The 17,417-nt window shown below is 52.6% G+C and overlaps 5 protein-coding genes across 5 annotated transcripts; 2 read left to right on the forward strand and 3 right to left on the reverse strand.

The window, feature by feature from the left end:
* Window positions 1-2,540: 2,540 nt before the first annotated feature.
* Window positions 2,541-2,759, forward strand: M436DRAFT_22550 (heat shock protein DnaJ; the record flags this gene model as incomplete). The annotated part of the gene is made up of 1 exon (XM_013573934.1): window positions 2,541-2,759. A coding segment is annotated over one exon (219 nt), but the record flags the coding sequence as incomplete, so codon positions are not given.
* Window positions 2,760-5,020: 2,261 nt separating this feature from the next.
* Window positions 5,021-8,050, reverse strand: M436DRAFT_41740 (putative zinc metalloprotease; the record flags this gene model as incomplete). Its single annotated transcript, XM_013574124.1, has 1 exon — window positions 5,021-8,050. The coding sequence occupies one exon, from the start codon at window positions 8,048-8,050 to the stop codon at window positions 5,021-5,023; it is 3,030 nt and encodes a 1,009-aa protein (XP_013429578.1).
* A 262-nt stretch (window positions 8,051-8,312) lies between these two features.
* M436DRAFT_41722 (fungal transcriptional regulatory protein) lies at window positions 8,313-11,221 on the reverse strand (the record flags this gene model as incomplete). Its single annotated transcript, XM_013574120.1, has 4 exons — window positions 8,313-9,552; window positions 9,605-10,225; window positions 10,275-11,061; window positions 11,116-11,221. The coding sequence occupies 4 exons, from the start codon at window positions 11,219-11,221 to the stop codon at window positions 8,313-8,315; spliced, it is 2,754 nt and encodes a 917-aa protein (XP_013429574.1).
* Window positions 11,222-13,153: 1,932 nt separating this feature from the next.
* On the forward strand, window positions 13,154-13,864 carry M436DRAFT_16367 (BAG domain-containing protein; the record flags this gene model as incomplete). Its single annotated transcript, XM_013573926.2, has 1 exon — window positions 13,154-13,864. A coding segment is annotated over one exon (711 nt), but the record flags the coding sequence as incomplete, so codon positions are not given.
* An 867-nt stretch (window positions 13,865-14,731) lies between these two features.
* On the reverse strand, window positions 14,732-17,215 carry M436DRAFT_61846 (uncharacterized protein; the record flags this gene model as incomplete). The annotated part of the gene is made up of 4 exons (XM_013574235.1): window positions 14,732-15,139; window positions 15,198-16,206; window positions 16,315-17,003; window positions 17,180-17,215. The coding sequence occupies 4 exons, from the start codon at window positions 17,213-17,215 to the stop codon at window positions 14,732-14,734; spliced, it is 2,142 nt and encodes a 713-aa protein (XP_013429689.1).
* Between the last annotated feature and the right edge of the window lie 202 nt (window positions 17,216-17,417).

Raw genomic sequence — 17,417 nt, forward strand, 5'->3', positions numbered from 1 at the left:
CCAACACAGTACATGGCCAACTCAGCTTCAGTTGACCCCTAGCTTTCAGACAACTTTCAAAGCCTTCGATAATCATGTACGTCTAGACGGGATGACTGTGATCCGACCACAGTCCTCCGTGGAAGCTAGAAATTATTGGTCAGATGTTTTGATAGACAAGGACTTACTGCTGACTCATGCACGGCCTACAAGCACTTCAAGGTCAGTTCTGGATGGCAAGCATTGGTTTGTGTTCCGTCAGACCGTATCTAGTGGTGTGATCACATCTGTGAAGCCAGAGGTATCAAAGGGGTGCGGCGGCAACGTCGGCTGCGATATCCGCAACACCTGATCGATACATTCGACGCAGATTGGCGATTCCAATGTTTGCTTGATGAAAGGGTAGTCGTTGGACATGATACTCACTCGATGGCGGAGACAATTTCGATCTACCCCTCGAGATCGAAGCTTCCGGGCAGCAGCTATTCAGGACCTACTTTGTGGTGTTTCTTCTTCTTCCGGGAGAGGACGGAGTGAGGCGGCACAGTTACGCACCTTGAAGGATGATGACGGCAATCCGCTCAGAAGACTGCTGAAAGCGCTGTCGGGCTCGGACGATCTGACAGCTCAGACAGCAAGAGCTCCTTGGAAACACGGCAGACGTCACCAATCGGGTTGATCTAGTCTTGCCATCAGAACCTACTCGTTTGAGGGCCAGTCATTGAAATCAGGCCGCTCTACATGGTGGACTCGGTAGATAGAAGACGTTGATCGTATACACAGGTATTGACAGAAGGCCAAAGATGATTGCAAATCGTGGTAGATATCGAGACACCTGTCAGGCATGAATTCGCGAAGACGGACGGTGTCAGACGTCTGTGGTATCTCGGCATGATGACGAGAAGGTCCATAGAATGCTTCCGCCTGTTTCCAGATTGTAAACTGTCGTTATTAGCATGCGAATACTCACTATCGATCCGTGTACCTTTGAATATGGGAAACCTGCAGACATGCATAGCCGATGATACGTGTATCCTCTGAACGACTGCCAGAGGACGTCAAGAATAGTGATCTCGTCGTTGGGCAGCAAAGCAGTTGTGTACATTAACCAAGAAGGCTTCTTGCATGCATCGACGCCACCTAGGTAAGGAGACGGCGAGTTTCACGCTTGGGAGTCCAGTGCAAAGATGGCATCACCGGTCTGGTCTGGTGGTGAAGCCAGAGGTCTGGTGATGTTCTGCCGGGCGGACGAAAGGTGATTGGACGTGTGTGAGTACGAGTAGTCTGTGCTAGATATGTGTCGAAGCGCCCTTGGGCCGCCGCATCTTCGAAAAGCACGGATGGATCGTGATTGTGACTTGTGGGGTGCGGAGTCGCATGAACGCTGTCCACATTTTGCCGTGACGAGTTGCGGTGGAGTGATGCACAGAGATAGGGGTGAGTTGTTTCATGGAAGAGCACCGCGTAGAAGAGTGTTTGTCGTCAGTCATGCGGAAGAGTCGATCTTCTATTCCGGGTCGAGGCATAAAGGGCACTTGAGGTTGTACGAACGGAAGATGGATGCGAGACTATGCAGATTCACGACTCTCAGTTGCCGGGCCAAAGCTGAAGCGAGGTTATGATTGACATGCAGGCGGACGGACGGAGATAGCAATGACTAGATACTTGTCTTCACAGACGAGCGCTGATGTGAAGGATAATTACAGCTGTCTATGCTCACCGCTACGATAGAGGTCCAGCAGTGGTTTGGAGGCAGGTTTGGCAGGGTCCAGAGGGCGTGACTCGCGCTCTCGAGCACGGGAACAAACGGCTCGCAGCTCAAGCACGTGCGGACCTGGAGTCAAAACGGGCCGCTGGGGAATGAAGACAAGGTGCCAAACGATGTAGAAGAGGCAGGAACAGGAAAAGTTGACCGACAATCGTGACCAGTCTGTTTGACATGGAGTCTTTGCAAGTGCTACAAGGTACGCAGCGATAGCTGGCTGCTGGAGCAAGGAGTAGTCGAGGATCGGCGGAGGGTCTGGCAAGGAAATTGGCCAATTATTGGACGTCATCGGCACGAGTTTCTGGCAGCGCGAACGCTAAAGTAGAGCGGCATGCAACAGGAAAGGGCTGGAGCAAGTCGGGAGAGGTTGCGAAAACCGATGCACCCGCGAGGGCGACGATGCGCAGCAGGCGCGACCGACACAGAGAGCCCATCACACCTTCCTTAAGCACGCATTTCATCTACCGGCCCGGCCCTCTCTCGTTGGCTCTCGTTGGCTCTCTGCTTTCCTTTTTCCATTCGGATCGAATCCTGCTTTGCAGACCAACGCCCTGCCTGCCTCTATCCAACCTCGCTCTCTCTGTCTGCGTTCTGTTTCTGTTGTTTTGCTTCTTCTGTTGCACCCATCGCTCTTGGTGCGACCCACGATCACACTCAGCTGCTGCATCTAACAACACCTGCACCACCTTGCCACGCTTACCAACAACGCCCATCGCTGTCACCAAACTTTATATAACGCCATTTTCTGCTTCCTTCCTACGAATGCCAGGCCGCCCTTGACACTTTTCGACTCATCATGTCCACGCCTTTGCCTCCGGATCCATATGTCGCTCTAGGTCTCGCCAAAGATGCTACTCCCGCGCAGATCAAAACCACCTACCGGAAACTTGTGCTGAAATGGCATCCGGACAAGGTCACTGACGAATCAAAAAAGGCCGAGGCGTCTGACCAGTTCCATCGCATCCAACAGGCATACGAGATTCTCAGCGATGAAGGCCGAAGATCACGCTATGATGCCCATGTCAAGATGGCAGAACTCCGAAAGCAGAACATGAGCAATCGACCTCCTGTCGAAGTCAGGACCGCCGCGTACGAAGTGCCGACATCTGGCCCTGGTCGAGCCGCCTTCACCGCCAGAGGACCCGAAAGAGTATACGAAGAACGACGACCCGAGAGATCCGACTCGGATGACTACTTCGGTAGTGCAACACGAACGACGTCACGAAAGCACGATGATTATGAAAGACAAGCCAGCAAGAAGCCAACAGCACCCCTCAGAGACGAAAAGGAGCGTGCTCGAGTGGCGGAGCGTGAGAGGCGTGATAGCGAACGTGTATCACGAACAGACAAGAGGAGGACGCGTGACCAAGACGTGAAGCGCGAAAGAGACAGAAAGTACGTTTACGATGACGACAGCGAGACCGACTTGAGACAGGAAGCAGAAAGACGTAGGAGAGCTACAGAGGACGCCATCAGAGAGAAGGAAATGCGTGAAAGAGAGAGGGTCAGAGTGGATCGGGATCGGGAACGAGAAAGAGAAAGAGAGGCGAGGGAGACTGGTGGTCGCGACAGGGACGACTACGACCGGGAACGACCGTCACGTCGAGGCTACGATGCGCAGCACTACTCCCGCTTGGAAGATGACACTCTGGCATACCTCGGCAGGGACAAACGGCCGTCTCTTTCACGCAGCACCTCGACAGCCACCAAGCCCGAGACATATATCGACCGCTCGGGTCGACCAACACCAGCCTTTGTGCGCCGCCACTCAGCCAAGCCTGCTGCCTCTCCTCAGTCACGTCGTGACCGCGACAGAAGACCGAGCGTGCCTGACATTGTCGAGGCCGACGAACGCCGTCCTCAATTGAGACCCACGACTCTCTATCCCTCGGTCTCTTCGCCTTCTACCATCAAGCTCCCTCGAGACCCGCCCCCACGAAGTGCGAGCATGAAGATGGAAGATCGTAACGTGCCCCCTTTGCCTATCCGCCCCCTTGGCCGCTCAGAGACCATGCCCAACATTTCTCCCAAGCGTGCCAAAGACTCGAAACCCTCGAATCTGAGAGATACAGACTTCTCCGGTGGCTATCCTACACCGGCACCAAGTCCAGACTATCCCTCGCCCACCACTCACAAGTACCACTACCCGCGAAACGACACCTCGAGCTCCCGTGAAGATGTCGATTACCGTCGCAATGTCGACCGTGACTACGAACGTGAACGCGATCGCAACCGCGAACGCCGCATCCATCACTCTCCTGAACCCGTGCGCGAGCCCATACGCTCTTCGAAGTCTTCCGCCACACCTCGCTACGCTACCGCTCCACAGCCTCCACCTATCGTGACAAATCAAAGCTATAGCAGAGGCTACACGACCGAGTCGCCAACATCATATACTACCAGTACACGACCCTCGCCTGTCCGCCGGGAAACCCAGCGTAGTGACTACGATCTGCTGCCCAAAGCCGGAGTACCAAAGGCAAACTCGAGTGCCAAGTATGAGCATTCATTCGACAGTTTTCGTGACTACGAAAAGGATCGCCGAAGAGGCAGTCTAATCGACGAGTACGGTGATTACCCAAGCTACCGAACTCCCACTTCTGCTACACGTCCGCATCTGCGTCGTCAGCATACAAGTGACTATACCTCTCATACTCCTCGCGCAACAGCCGTCTAGCGCTGCTCATTCTACCCTTCTCATCGCACAGTCTTGCATTTCTGCTTTCGGATTCACGGGTACGCCATGTTCAGGGTTTCTCCGTTTCCAAAGGGCGCATCGGTGGCATATTACTTTCCCATCTCGCTCCATTGCGTCTTCTCTTCTCATTGACATGATACGTCGTTTGCCCTGAAAGTAAGGGCAACAGATATCTGTTGTGTCATGTCTTCTTTCTTATGATCAACACCAGATATTCTGCAAAGTCATGGCTCAAATGTCCCCAACTGCATTCTGTTTTTCTTCTTTTTCTCCTCGTTACATTCAGATATAGCTTCCCTTGACGATTTTCCGATTACAAACCACAACACACACACAGAACAACGAAACGAATTAATGACAAACCTTTACAAACTGTGCTCTCTTCTCGAACCATTGATTGCTGTGATTGTATTGTGACATGCATTGGTTTACATTCCGTTTTATCGTACGTACATTGCAAGAACAAGACTAAAAACAAGAAAAAGCAAGAGGACTATGAAACATTATCGTCAACATCAACGGCGTGCATGCATGCATCATGATTCCAGCTTTCGCCATCATCATTTCAACTGTCAGACTCAGAGAGTAAAGTGCTTGTAGCCCTCGACAAGACCATCACTGTTCTTGGTGATGGCACTCCACACAGGCATAAAGTGCTTGACCTCATCGAACGCAGGCACAGTGCTCACCTGGTTGACATCACTCCACACACACATGACTCTGCCTTCGACACCGTCATGTCGCTTCTCCGCCTCGTGGTCAAAAGTGACATTGACACTCCACTTGGCATCCCAATCTCTGCTGTACAGATACACACGCTGTGCTTCGTCACTGCGACCAGGTTTCATGACTGCAGCTTTGTCACCTGCATTGCTGATGCTGAGGTTTGCAAAGGGATGCGAAAAGTATAGACGACAGGCGCGAGTGTTGGAACCACGGATGTCAAACACATAGTCGCGTTTAGTGGCGTTCTTGGAGGCAGGGCGAGTGATGTTGAAGTCGAGCCAAGTGGCGTATTTGGCGGTTTGGGCCTGTCTGCGGGCGAGTGCGAGAGAGACTGTGCTGTTGGGGTACGGCATGCCGGGTTGGTGAGGCTTGTATGCTGTGGGCACGACGTTAGGGGCGGGTCCTGTCCAGGAGCAGCTGTCGAGGCCGGCTCTGAAGGCCCAGAACTTGTAGTCGGGGCCTGCGCAGTGGTAGCCGTTGTCCGCTGCTGATGGCAGTTGGGATACGATGGCTTCGAGGTAGGGGGATAGACCGGTGAGGGCGACGGTGTTGTTGCCGTGATCGAGGTCGATTTGCTGGAGGAAGAAGACCTTGAGTCTGGAGGTGCGAGAGAAGGGGAAGGCTACGAGGTTGTATACAAGAGTGCCAATGAACACGAACATGAGGAAGGTCGGGATGTGGTATGTTATGCGATGGATGAAAGGCGTCAAAGGGGCCAACAGGAGTACGGATGTCGCAGCAATCAAAAGGTAGACGAGGAGGACTGGGCTGCCATCGGCAGGTGTCTGATGCAAGGCCGAGGTCATCAGCAGACCCAATTGGCCGATCAAGATTAGATTGACAGGCGCCAGAATCAGGAACTGAAGCAGCCACAACGAGCTTGGAAGGCTACCAGACCAACCTTGCTCGCCTTCATAAGCCTGACTTGCAACGGGCGGGTGGATGGAGGCTGCAGCATCGTCGTTATCATCAGGTCGACGAGTCTCACGACCATAGCGTGTGAAAGTCTGTCTCGAGCCGAGAAGAGAGGTGCGTTCGTCAGCATCCTCGTTGTCATTGGCGAGCGGTGCTCTGCCACGAGAAGCATCATCATGGTCCACAGCGTTGTGGGAGACGAGACTATTGCTGCGTGTAGGGCTGGGCAATGCACTTTGCGATGCGTACGTGACCTGCTCAACATAAACACTCTTCTTGGGAAGGGCGAAAAACTCGAGGTATGAGATGAGCAAAGCCAAGAAGACAGCAGCGTTGTAGATGATCAGGAAGTAACCAGACCCAAGGTGCCAGCGCTGCTCCCCGATCGTTGCGGCCACAAGGCCCAACCAGGAAAGAGTGTACAGCCAGATCAGCACATAAGCGCGGGAAAGAGCAGATGGGCGAACGGCGTCTCCAAGACGGAAGAAGAACCACGCGGTGGAAAGCCACGCAGTGAGCATCATGCTCCAAACAGCGTACTCGGAGCTGTACACGATATGCGGGTTGACTTTTGTAATCAAGTACGCGAGGGCGAAGACAATGCCACTTGCAAGCACAAAGATCAGAGGGAATCTAAAGAAACCTCTCCAACCATAAAACTTGACGGGCTCGTCATCGTCTGATGAATGGAGATACCTCTTTCTAGAGAACAAGTACCACTTGTCGGTCTTGTGAAGAGTAACATCGAAGATGATCAGGAAGATGGGTCCTGCAACGAGCAGAGTCACAGATAGCGCGAACAGAGTGTGAAGCTGGAAGACTGCAAAAGCACGTCCAAACAAGTCAAACCAGACACCAGTACTACCCGATGCTTTGTCAGAGCTGCCATGTTCATGCTCTGAGGGTCGTTCGAACTGATCACTGGTGTCGCTAGAAAGACCTTGCACGGTAGTCAGAGCAGCAGAGAGCATATGCCAAAGACTCTCGACGCTGGTCTCTCTTGCGTTGTCCTGATTAGTATGGTATCTTGCGCGAGGTTCCATGAAAGCTACGTCCAAGCCACGCATGCCCAAGTCGTCAACAAAAACGCTGTAGTCTGTTCCACTCTTGACCAGGCCTCGTTTGAAACCATCGCCACTGATGACACTGCCAAAGGGACGGGGGCTCTTGGCGTAAAATCTGGTGACCTCGGTATCAGTGCTTCGGAACAAAGTGGCTCTGCCTCCAGCACCGGCACCTTCGAGGTTGAGGAAACTACGAGGAAACTGGGCAAGAGGGTGACGCGTGAAGGTCTTTGCGCCGTAAAGGCCATCTTCCTCGCCATTGTTCAAGAGGAACAGGATACCGCGATGAGGCTGGTTTTCCAGCTTGGTGAAGTGCGAGAGTAGCTGCAGTACTGAGATGACACCGACGCCATCGTCTGTAGCGCCAAAACCAGTGCTGACAGAGTCGAAGTGTGCATTGACGAGGACGCCACCAGGACCGTCGTAGGTGGTCTTGTCGAGCCACCATTCCCCTTCCTTGTCCTCTGCGCCTCTCACATAGACCATGATATTGTCGCTCTCATAGTATACAGTGTATCCCCTTGGGTCAGTGTAGGTCACGTTGCTGACATCTTTGTCAAAGACAGTGACAGGCAAAGCAGTCTTGGTATGTTCGGCGGCCTCTTTCCACTCGACCTTGTTGGCGTCGAGGATGCTTCCAACGCGAGCGAGTAACCAGCTACGTACAGCGACATTGTCCTTGCTGTTGAAGGGGTGGTAAGCACTGCTCAAGTGGTCCAGATCGTGCCAGGCCTGGGTTATGTTGACCCCTGGCCATGCATGCGGAGTGGGGGTACTTGGGGTCGGCGGCAGAACATGGTGGGTGACGATGAGGGCAGCGAACAAGCCAGCGTAGATGACAGTGGTAAAGAAGGTGACGACGTAGGGACCGAAGCCAAAGGGATTGCGCGAACTCCGAGCCATGAGTGCAGCCTTGTCGAGATACAAGCTGCTCCTGCTTGACCAGGTTGAGGACTTTAAGCTCGATGCATGCACGCCATCTTCACCGACACGAACCAAAGCTTGGACCACGCCCATTGCATCATCAATAGTTCACCCAGAGTCTGGACATATAGCATATCTCTTCTCATTACTGTTTACACACCTGCCTCTTGAGCTGTCTGCCTACTGCTCGTCTTACAACAACGCCGGGGTATCTAGCTGACCATCACTCTCTCCTCCTTCCTCAAATCCCTGTGCCTCGGAACCCTTGGTCCATGAGCATCCCACCACTGAATATATCGTTCTCACCTCCAAACATGTCGCTCAGGTTGATGTTGGGGAATCCTGTCCCCTGATCCAGTCCCTGTTGCTGCCCTGGCCAGCCGCCGGATACCTGACGCATGTTGGCCAGCTGCGCTTGTTGCTGTTGCTGTTGCATCATATTCATGTCCCACCTGCCTTGTTGCTGTTGCCGTTGCTGCTGTTGCTGCATCATATAAGGGGGCAAAGGGTAGAATTGTGCTTCGAGGTTGTCCGTTTCCGATCCAGTGCTCTGCCCTGACAACATGACTGGCGCTTTCGAATCGCTAAAGTTGTTGAAGACGTTGGGGTCCTTCGCGAACTGGTTGTTCTCGAATGTCGTCAGGGGCTGATTAGGATAGTTGAAGGGTTCTGCGGATGGGAACATCATTGCCGACAGATCTGGTAAGTTGGGGTTCGTCATTTCCAACGGGAGATACCCGAGTAGGCCGTTCGAAGGACTACTATTCTCCATTGGCCCAGCGACCAGTGCTTGTTGACTGAAGCCTGGACTAGCAGGTGTATAAGGCGCACTGCCTGAACTCATCGAGGGCGTAGGGAACGACATTCGTTGATCGTAAGCTGATGCAGTCGGTACATTAGTTGGATGGTTAGGGAAAGTGCTCGCTCGCTGTATGGATCCAGGTTGAGGCGGGGGCGGTTCTTTAGCAGTGACCGAGATGTCTGGATGGCTTCTTGCACCCTTTGGCGGTCCGTTAGTCGAGCTTTGCCGACGCTTTCGCGATGGAGCGGGGTTCGGGTGACCTTCACGAGCCCAGGCTGGTAGTGCTTTGAAGATACCGTCTAACGTTATAGCGCATCGATCTGCTGCCATGCTGCGCTTGGCCAGTGACGCCAGTACTTCTTTGCCCTGGATAGCGTCCTTCAGGACAGCTTCAGTCGTAATGTTTTGGGGATTCTCGGCCGCAAAGTAGATCAATGACACGACAGCGAAAAACGTCGTGTACATGACAAACCAGTGCGCGCCGTTCAACAATCCCTTTTGCTTCATCTGCACACATAGATGTATGTGGTTGCGTGAAAGGTTGACGTATGAAGCCGCGCATGTGTATGCGCGCTGGTCAATGTCACGCGATCTCTTGTCGGTCGCAACAAAATGCAAAAATGGCCTGTAAAGCATTGCTTGAGCATGCGCATATGCGATGCGAAGGAGCTGCTGGCCTCTGCAGCGTTGTCAGTACGAAGGAGCGGCTGAATGACTTGAGACTTGATTACCTTGTGAGTTTGGGGTTCGAGTTATTGCATGGGTCCAGCCCTGCAGGCAAGTTACTTTTCCATGTTTCCAGATCCTTCTCAATGTCTCGAATGACAGAGAAGGGCACCGTGTAAGAGCGGTCCATGTTGCTTTGAACGTTCTTCGCCCTGATCGGATACACGTTTCTCACTATTTTGATGAGTAGCTCCACCAGTCGACTATGTGCATTGAAGACTGTTGTCAGTGGCGTGGTTCCCTCGGGCATAGGGAAGATGCCCTCTTCGGTGATGTATTCGTCGTCAACCTCGAGAGGATACTCTTGATCGATGTCCTCCTCGCTGAGCGTTTGTGGCAGACCCAGCATTGCGCCAACATAGATGTCCATCTTGCGGATCGTCCAGAAAACACGTTTTCTAGTCTCGGCCTCGATCGGATTGAACGTGCGGTTGAAGGCAGAATTGTTTCTATGCAAGCCCATACGTAGTGCGGAGCGCAACGCTACACCGACATAAGCATAGCATTGCGACAACTTGGCCGAGCATTGGAGGAACGAGATCATGTAGAGAACCGCTTGGATGGAAGTCAGGTCGCGACAGTCTGCGATGTCTAGCAATTGACGTGCTGTTCTAAAGTACTTGAAACTGTGCTGCGTCAGTACTCGGACAATCGCACACCTGCTAGCTCACTTACCCTTGGTCGATGGCAGTTTCATAGCCAGCTTGGTTTAAAGGACTCTGTTCGTCGCTGCCAAACAAACAGCCTACCGACATGGTACTGTACAATAGCGGAAGGAATTTGTGGTCCTGATTCGTGTAGTTTTCGTATGGTGTGTTGTACATGCGATCAAATGATGCCCAAAAGGATGGAACATGGATGGCTCTCATCAGGACGGAAGCATCGGTGATGGCAGTTTCACACAAATCTCGAGCAACGGTTCTAGAAGGGAGATCAGTGCCAGGAACTGCGCCCTCCATACCTAGACCAGGTGAGTCTGGGTTCAAGGATCTTGGCGAGTCAAAGACTTGTGACATTGGTCTCGACTTGACGAAGGGAGTAGTCTTGGCCTCGGGTCCGAGGAGATCGCCCAGCTGTTCTCGCATGCGCCTTACAAAACTGAGGCCAGAAGAATGACCGTGATAGTCCCAGTTTCCTTGTTCGTCCAGTTCGAGTTGGCCAATAGCACGGACCATGGATTCTAGATTGGTATCTTTTTGGTCCGCATTAGGCGCAGAGGCGAGAGATGCACGGGGTAGAGCAGTTGGCTGTGTGGCCGGACTGTGGTTGGAGACGGGCTTGTTCGAGAAGCCGGGAATATATCCTTGGGCTACAGCGACATCGATGCTTGGGTCATTCAAGTTGAGATCAGGCATGAGCATTCGTAACAGAGTCTCGGCGCGGTGTACCCGATGCTCCAGACCCTCGATGTATTGGGGCGCGGGGTTGCGACGACGATTAGAGGGTTGGTCGTATGTGCATTCTATACGAGGTCAGAGAGGGCATGGCTTCTGCGACAGACCATCTCGCTGCTTACCATAGCTATAGACTGTACAGTGTGTGCAAGGCTGCTTGCCGTCGCATTTGATCTTCTTCCTTCGACATTCGTCGCATGCTCGAGTCACCCTCCGGCGCTTCTGCATAGGCAGTTGTGATTTGGACTGGTTCTGGACCGACGAGCCGGATGGTCCTGCGGGAGACGTCTGTGACTCATGCTTGATGTCCGACTCCCAATGCTCTCCCTCACTGTTGTCGTCGTACATGTCAGGCGAGGTCGCTTCCATGACGATGGAGAAGCGGGGTTGGAGTGTAGAAGACGCCGTCTGGGATGGACAGCGGGTGGTGGAAAGCGGGAAGTGCACTCAGTTAGGGAACCGGGGGCTCGCGATACAGTGCGGGACGATGCACTTTTGTCAAACGACAAAGGACGATGACCTAGCGAGTCGGACTGAATCCCATATGCCGCTAAGTGTTAAGTCCGAATCTCTCGGCCGCCGACGGGTAAAACCAGTGGTAGAGATGCAGCTGGCGGCTCTTGGATTATTACGTAGTTGGCCTGTTTCGATCAGCTGCCAAGCGCAATCTTCTTTTCTGCTCTCTTGGCCCTCGAGATTGTCTGCGCGAGACAGAGTGTATGTGAGGGAGGACAACGGTGAGTCTTTCGGGACTTGGGACGGTGGAGGGTTTTGCGCGTCTAATATACTGGTTAGAGGGCAGAAAACTCTCGCAAGGATGGGTTGGTCCCAGCTCCTATCTTTGGGCCCTTATTCCCTGTTCCCGCTGGCTATTTATGACTCGTCCATCACGACCGGTGTCGACTTTGGAGCTACCAAAGTTGGGGGTAATGTGGAGCATGCATGGTTGTCTCATCGTCTCGAGGCGCATCCTTTACTCAGTTGTCGAGACAGACCCAATCTCTATGCCATAGCAGGTCGCGATTGATTCCCAATCGCCTCATCTGATTTGATCTGCGCCGCCTGAACATGTGGCGTAAAGCTTAGCATTGCTGTCGCTGTTTGATATCGACCGACCCCGAGAACCGACTCTCCGACGTCTGCCTGAATTGCTCTACCTTCGACCACATTCTGCCAGGGTCAAAACCCGCCAGGCGTTTGTTCTACAAAAGAGTGGAAATATGCCTCACTCATTGATGCAAATGCCTTATTATTGGAGAGGATGACGAGTTCAATCTGGACTCGACTATGAAGAGCCACCGTGTCATTAAGATTGTGTCCAAAAGAGCAAGGCCGCGTGGCCATGTCTGAACAAGGCAAGGCTTTTGAGGGTGACATTGTGCAACTGTGTAGCGCTTACATACAGACTGAGATCACAAACTCTCCCTGAACATGCTATCTCTGCAGGGGGGCGGCGTTTCTAGTCTGCAAGGCATGAGGGATATCCAGCACGAACTGAGTTTTTCGAGAAGAATGTCGCAGGAGATGCAGGAAATAACGTGTGTTTCTCAAGAACACAATCTGTACAGACAAAGCGTATCCAGTATCCCGTAACCCCGTATAACAGCGGACAGGCGATGGATGCCTTGGCAGCAAGTGGCCCCATCAAGTCGAGTTAGCCACAGTTGCGAGTCGCCTGGTATGTGCGGCAACCCCTCGTGCTCCCGACTTTTGGTGCGTCACAGAAAGTTCTGACGACGATCGCCCATTAACAACAGACCACAAATATCTGGTGTTTGGCAGGTCGCAACCATCACCGTCAAGCTGGCTGCATCTTCTTTCGTCGGCGCCGTACAGGATAACATCCGCCAGGCCATCTCGACCGCCTCTGAAAAGCTGCAGCTCACCACCCAGTCCGCCAACACCGCCAGTCCTCCCGCTGACCTCTGGCAACGCGCTCACCTCTGGTTCAGTGAACAAGACTCCTCTGTTCTTGCTGTAATCGGTCTTACTGCCATTGCCGTCATCATGTCATCGTGGTCCTCGCGCTTCGGCTCCTGGTCTGGACGCTTCTCACCCTTTGGACGTTCTGGAGGTTCGGCGCAGGTCAAAGACTCGGACTACAGTTACATCACCCAAGACGATCTCAACAACGCCGAACAAGCAGACAACTCGCCCGTCTCTCCTGGCCCGCCTAGAGACACCGATGTCCTGGTTCTCAAGAGCAAGCGCATCAGTTACCCCGTCCACTTCCCCGCCTACACTATCGAAAAGGGGGAGTTGAGAGTCAAATCTGTCAGAGAGCAGGCCGCCAAGAAGACTGGTGCGGATGCGCGGCACATCAAGCTCTTCTTCAGAGGCAAGAACATGAAGGACGATAGCAACTCGTGTCGTGCCGAGGGTCTCAGACACAATAGCGAGATCATGTGTGTTGTGGGAGACGCTGTTCCCGAGTCCATGAGCTCGAGCGATTCGGAAGGCGAGGAGGCATCTGCCGACGGCGGAGACGCACCCAAGAGGAAACGCAACCGCAACAAGAACAAGAAGAAGAAGTCCAAGAAGCCCGCAGCATCGCAGAATGACTCGTCGAGGACCGAGTCACCACGTCCCGCACCAACCCCAGCCACACCCATGGACAAGCTGAATGCCGTCAACTCGACTCTCCAAGCCTTGCTACCTCAGTGTGTGCAATTCTTGGCCAACCCACCCGCCGAGCAAGCAAAGAAGGATTTCGAGCACAAGCGCCTTAGTGAGACCGTGCTTGCACAGGTCCTTCTCAAGCTGGATGCTGTCGACACCGAAGGCGACCCAGATGCAAGAGCAAGAAGAAAGGAGCTGGTCAGAGAGGCTCAGAATGTACTCAATAGCTTGGACGAAAAGATCAAGTCATGATGCAAGAATAGAAAATATACAAAAGTGCATTGTACCCATCCAGTCGATTTCATTGCAGACCCTCCCCTGATTTGCTCGAGTCAGAGCGGCGTCGCCTCTTGCGAAGATGTGTGATACCCACAACCATAGAATTCTGCCACAACCTCTATTCCACAGGACATGTTTCAGAGAATTGGCAGTACATACTATCAGGCTCTGGGAGCGGTTTATTGACAGAGCAATAAAATACGACGGAAAGACCAAAGGAAAGCTCGATAATGCTCGAGATAAGGCCAACCGTAGCCGTCTCCCAGAGCAGCATGTTATCAAAGCAACATGCTTTGTATCCCCGCCTACAGACACATCTGCCTACAGATACGTTGCCGATCTCCTTTCTCAGACGATGACTGCGACGGCACAATGATGACATCCATCTCGCAGCACCCCTTGCTGGCTTGTCCTAGCATAGTACGATCAGAATGTCTCGAAAGATTCTATCACCACAACAAAATTTTGCGTCGTTCAACCTTTCAATGAACAAGATATGGATGTCAGAACTCGCAAGTGCCATCGATTTCCAACACACCTTGTCCGTGACCTGCTCGCCGAAATCCACTTATGCTAGCGGTGTCCGAGGAGGCTCCAACGATAGACAAGCCCAAGCTGCGCATCCTCTTTCGCGGCTTCAGACCAATGCTGCTTGCATCTCGTCTGCACTGGACCTTGCTGTTCTATCGCGGTCGTCTAGCTCTGTAGATTTTTGACGACTTCGAGACATGGCAGATGCATGGGACCGGTCCCGAGTGGAACAACCAGTTGTCAATGGTTGGAAGAATAGCTATTTGTCGAATTGATCCCTAATTATTCCCTCATGCCGCCACGCGACCATCAAGTAGACCTTCTTGCTCTCGTCATGTCCTCCAAAGATTTCTCCGTAACCTCCACACGTCTAGCTAGCTCCTCGATTCCAGCGTTCGGCCGATTGCCAGAGTTGTGGTTAATGACCTCGGTGCTGTCATAGCACCCGACTGCGTATTTGCCCAACGTGCTGGGGCACATCACGCTTGTCGACTCGCCGCGGTTGTTGTTCTTCAACTCTGTAGCAGGGGTGCACACTGTAACCTCGAGGCGACCATGCATGACGGTGTACATCCTCATGAACCTCGATTCTCTTGCCCAATTGTGACAAAACGCGTTCTGACCCATCGTTATCACAAGCGCGCGGAGTTCGTTGAGTTTGGCGTATAGCATTTGATTTGTGATGTAGTTTGTCGCGATCTTGTCGAAGGAAGGTCTCTGAAGCAACCTGGTTGCTTTGTCTGAATATGAAGATGACGTGGTCGCGTTGCCCTACGATGGCAAGGTGGTGGATCGCCATCAGTAACTGCACCGATGGCAACACGGGGTAAAACTTCACCACATGCAACCACTCCCTCTCACAATTCCAAAGAAGCCCGCGGCTGAGCAGGCGCTGGCCGTGCGTTGAAGGCTTCGTGCTCGATCTCGAGTCTGATGATGCGTTATGGAAGTGAGCAACCAGCATGTCCTCTATTGCAAACGTGGCTTCGCAAACAAAGCAGCTGTTCTCGGTGACGCCATCGCGATACAGCTGGTTTGTGTGGTATCTCATCCAGTGTGACAGCGCAAGGTCAAGCTTGTCCCATGCTTGTGACAAACATTCGACGGCGAAACCTCCCACGGGAGGATTGGGGCAGACAATGGCATCCCCTTTCTTGTCTCCTGTAGCCATGCATCGCCTTTCGGAGATGTGCCTGGAAAGGCATGTCGCGTTTGCAAACCCTCTGCCGCAACCAAAGCCACATTGTATGCCATGGTCGTCGTAATAGACCCAGTGAACTGGGTCCTCCAGGTGGTTGTAAAACTCTGATACCAGAGTTGAAGGACCGAAACCTCTCTTGCATCCTGGTACAGGACACTTGAACAATACCGTAGCTCCTGGTGGAACATCGCCTTTTGCAGCAGCAGCAACGTCTGCAGCCGTGCGGTCTAGAAGGTAGTTGTCAAACTTCTCTCGAGTTTTCGTGTTTACGAACGTCGGCTTCATCCCATGATCGTTAAATGCTTGCATGTGGTGACACTTGACTGTCATTTGAGAGGCACCTGGAAAGACGAACCGCTCGTCATGCTCGTCTATGTCTCTGATGACTGCTGCAAAGGCGTGTGGTGTTTCCGAGTACACACTACTGTCGTATACAGTCGGCACGCTAGATAACCTAGCCCTCTTTGATACCAGCGTTGCGAACTCCTTAGCTGTAGCTGTCGGAGGTAGCTGCATACCACGCGTGTCCTCTGCAGGATCAGGGGTGTGCATTAACACGTCATACGGATTGTCTTTCCCTGCTCTGATAAAGAGATCAAACGCAGGGGTTCGCGGCGAATCGTTCCACTATTTGTCGAATCCTCGAGTATTCCAGGCGTCTCTCCAGTGAGCCTCGCCCCAGTGATCATACCTGGTCGATGGCTCTGAGTCGGGAAATACATGGCAGCAACCTGCATATCCGCATATTGTCGTCTTTCCGTTAATGCTCTCTGGGCATTCGAACCGGATGAAATGCTGTGGATGCTGTGCTATCGTGGTAAATGTAGCAGGACATCCCATCAAACAGCGGTAAGCCGGCGTGGTGTTCAATGTAGTCGCAGAGGAAGTTGCAGACTTAAGAGAAGCATCGAACGATGCAGGATGAGAGATAGCCCTTCGTGAAGGCAATGAAGAGACTTTCACATGTGGACCAGTCGGCTTGCCGAAAGAACCCATACGAGGAGCAGGAGTCGCCGTCTTCGCATTGCTCGACACGTCTAAGCTAAGAGCCGATGTCGAGTCCTTGATAGGAGCAGTGGGATCTCCCAAAGAATGTGCAGCAGCACCGGCGGTAGGCGGAAGATCACCGAAAGAACGCGTAGCAACATCCGCGGTAGTCTTAGTCTTTCCATTGCGTATGACTCGAGGAGATGGCGCATCTGCATCAACCAATGCTGAGGCTTTGGCAGGCGGAGGAGGATCACCGAAAGAACGCGTAGCAGGATCAGCGGCAGTCTTGATCTTCAGACTGCAGGTGCAGCGAGGAGCGAGAGTCTTCACCTTCTCATTGCGAGAAGGTTCAGATACGTTAACACTGGTGACGGCGATGGCTTGGAGAAACTATAGTTGGGATCAACGTTTGTAAAACTATTTCGATCCAGCGTCCTTCAATATTCCAAAGAAGTCCACTGTCTAGTAGGCACGTGCCGTGCTGCGATGCATTCCTGAGCTAGGAGTTGGTTGACTGTGGCCATGGAAACACATCAAGTCAATCTACCGCTCTCTGTAAATGTTACTTTTTCCTGGCGAGTATTATGCGTTTTCATAGCCATTCGCTCCAGTCGTTAACATCATACAGAGACCCACCTCTTCGAGTGTGTCTTGATGCTCAGAGTGCGATTATAACTTCTGCTTCATACATGCCAGAATGACTCGAAATGCTGTACATTCTTCACATTCGAGCAATGTTTTCTGAAGGTCTCTATCGAGTAGATTGATGGTCAATGTGAATACCAAAGGATTAGGGAGAGCAAG

The sequence above is a fragment of the Aureobasidium namibiae genome (assembly GCF_000721765.1).
Source record: "Aureobasidium namibiae CBS 147.97 unplaced genomic scaffold scaffold_4, whole genome shotgun sequence".
NCBI lineage: Eukaryota > Fungi > Ascomycota > Dothideomycetes > Dothideales > Saccotheciaceae > Aureobasidium > Aureobasidium namibiae.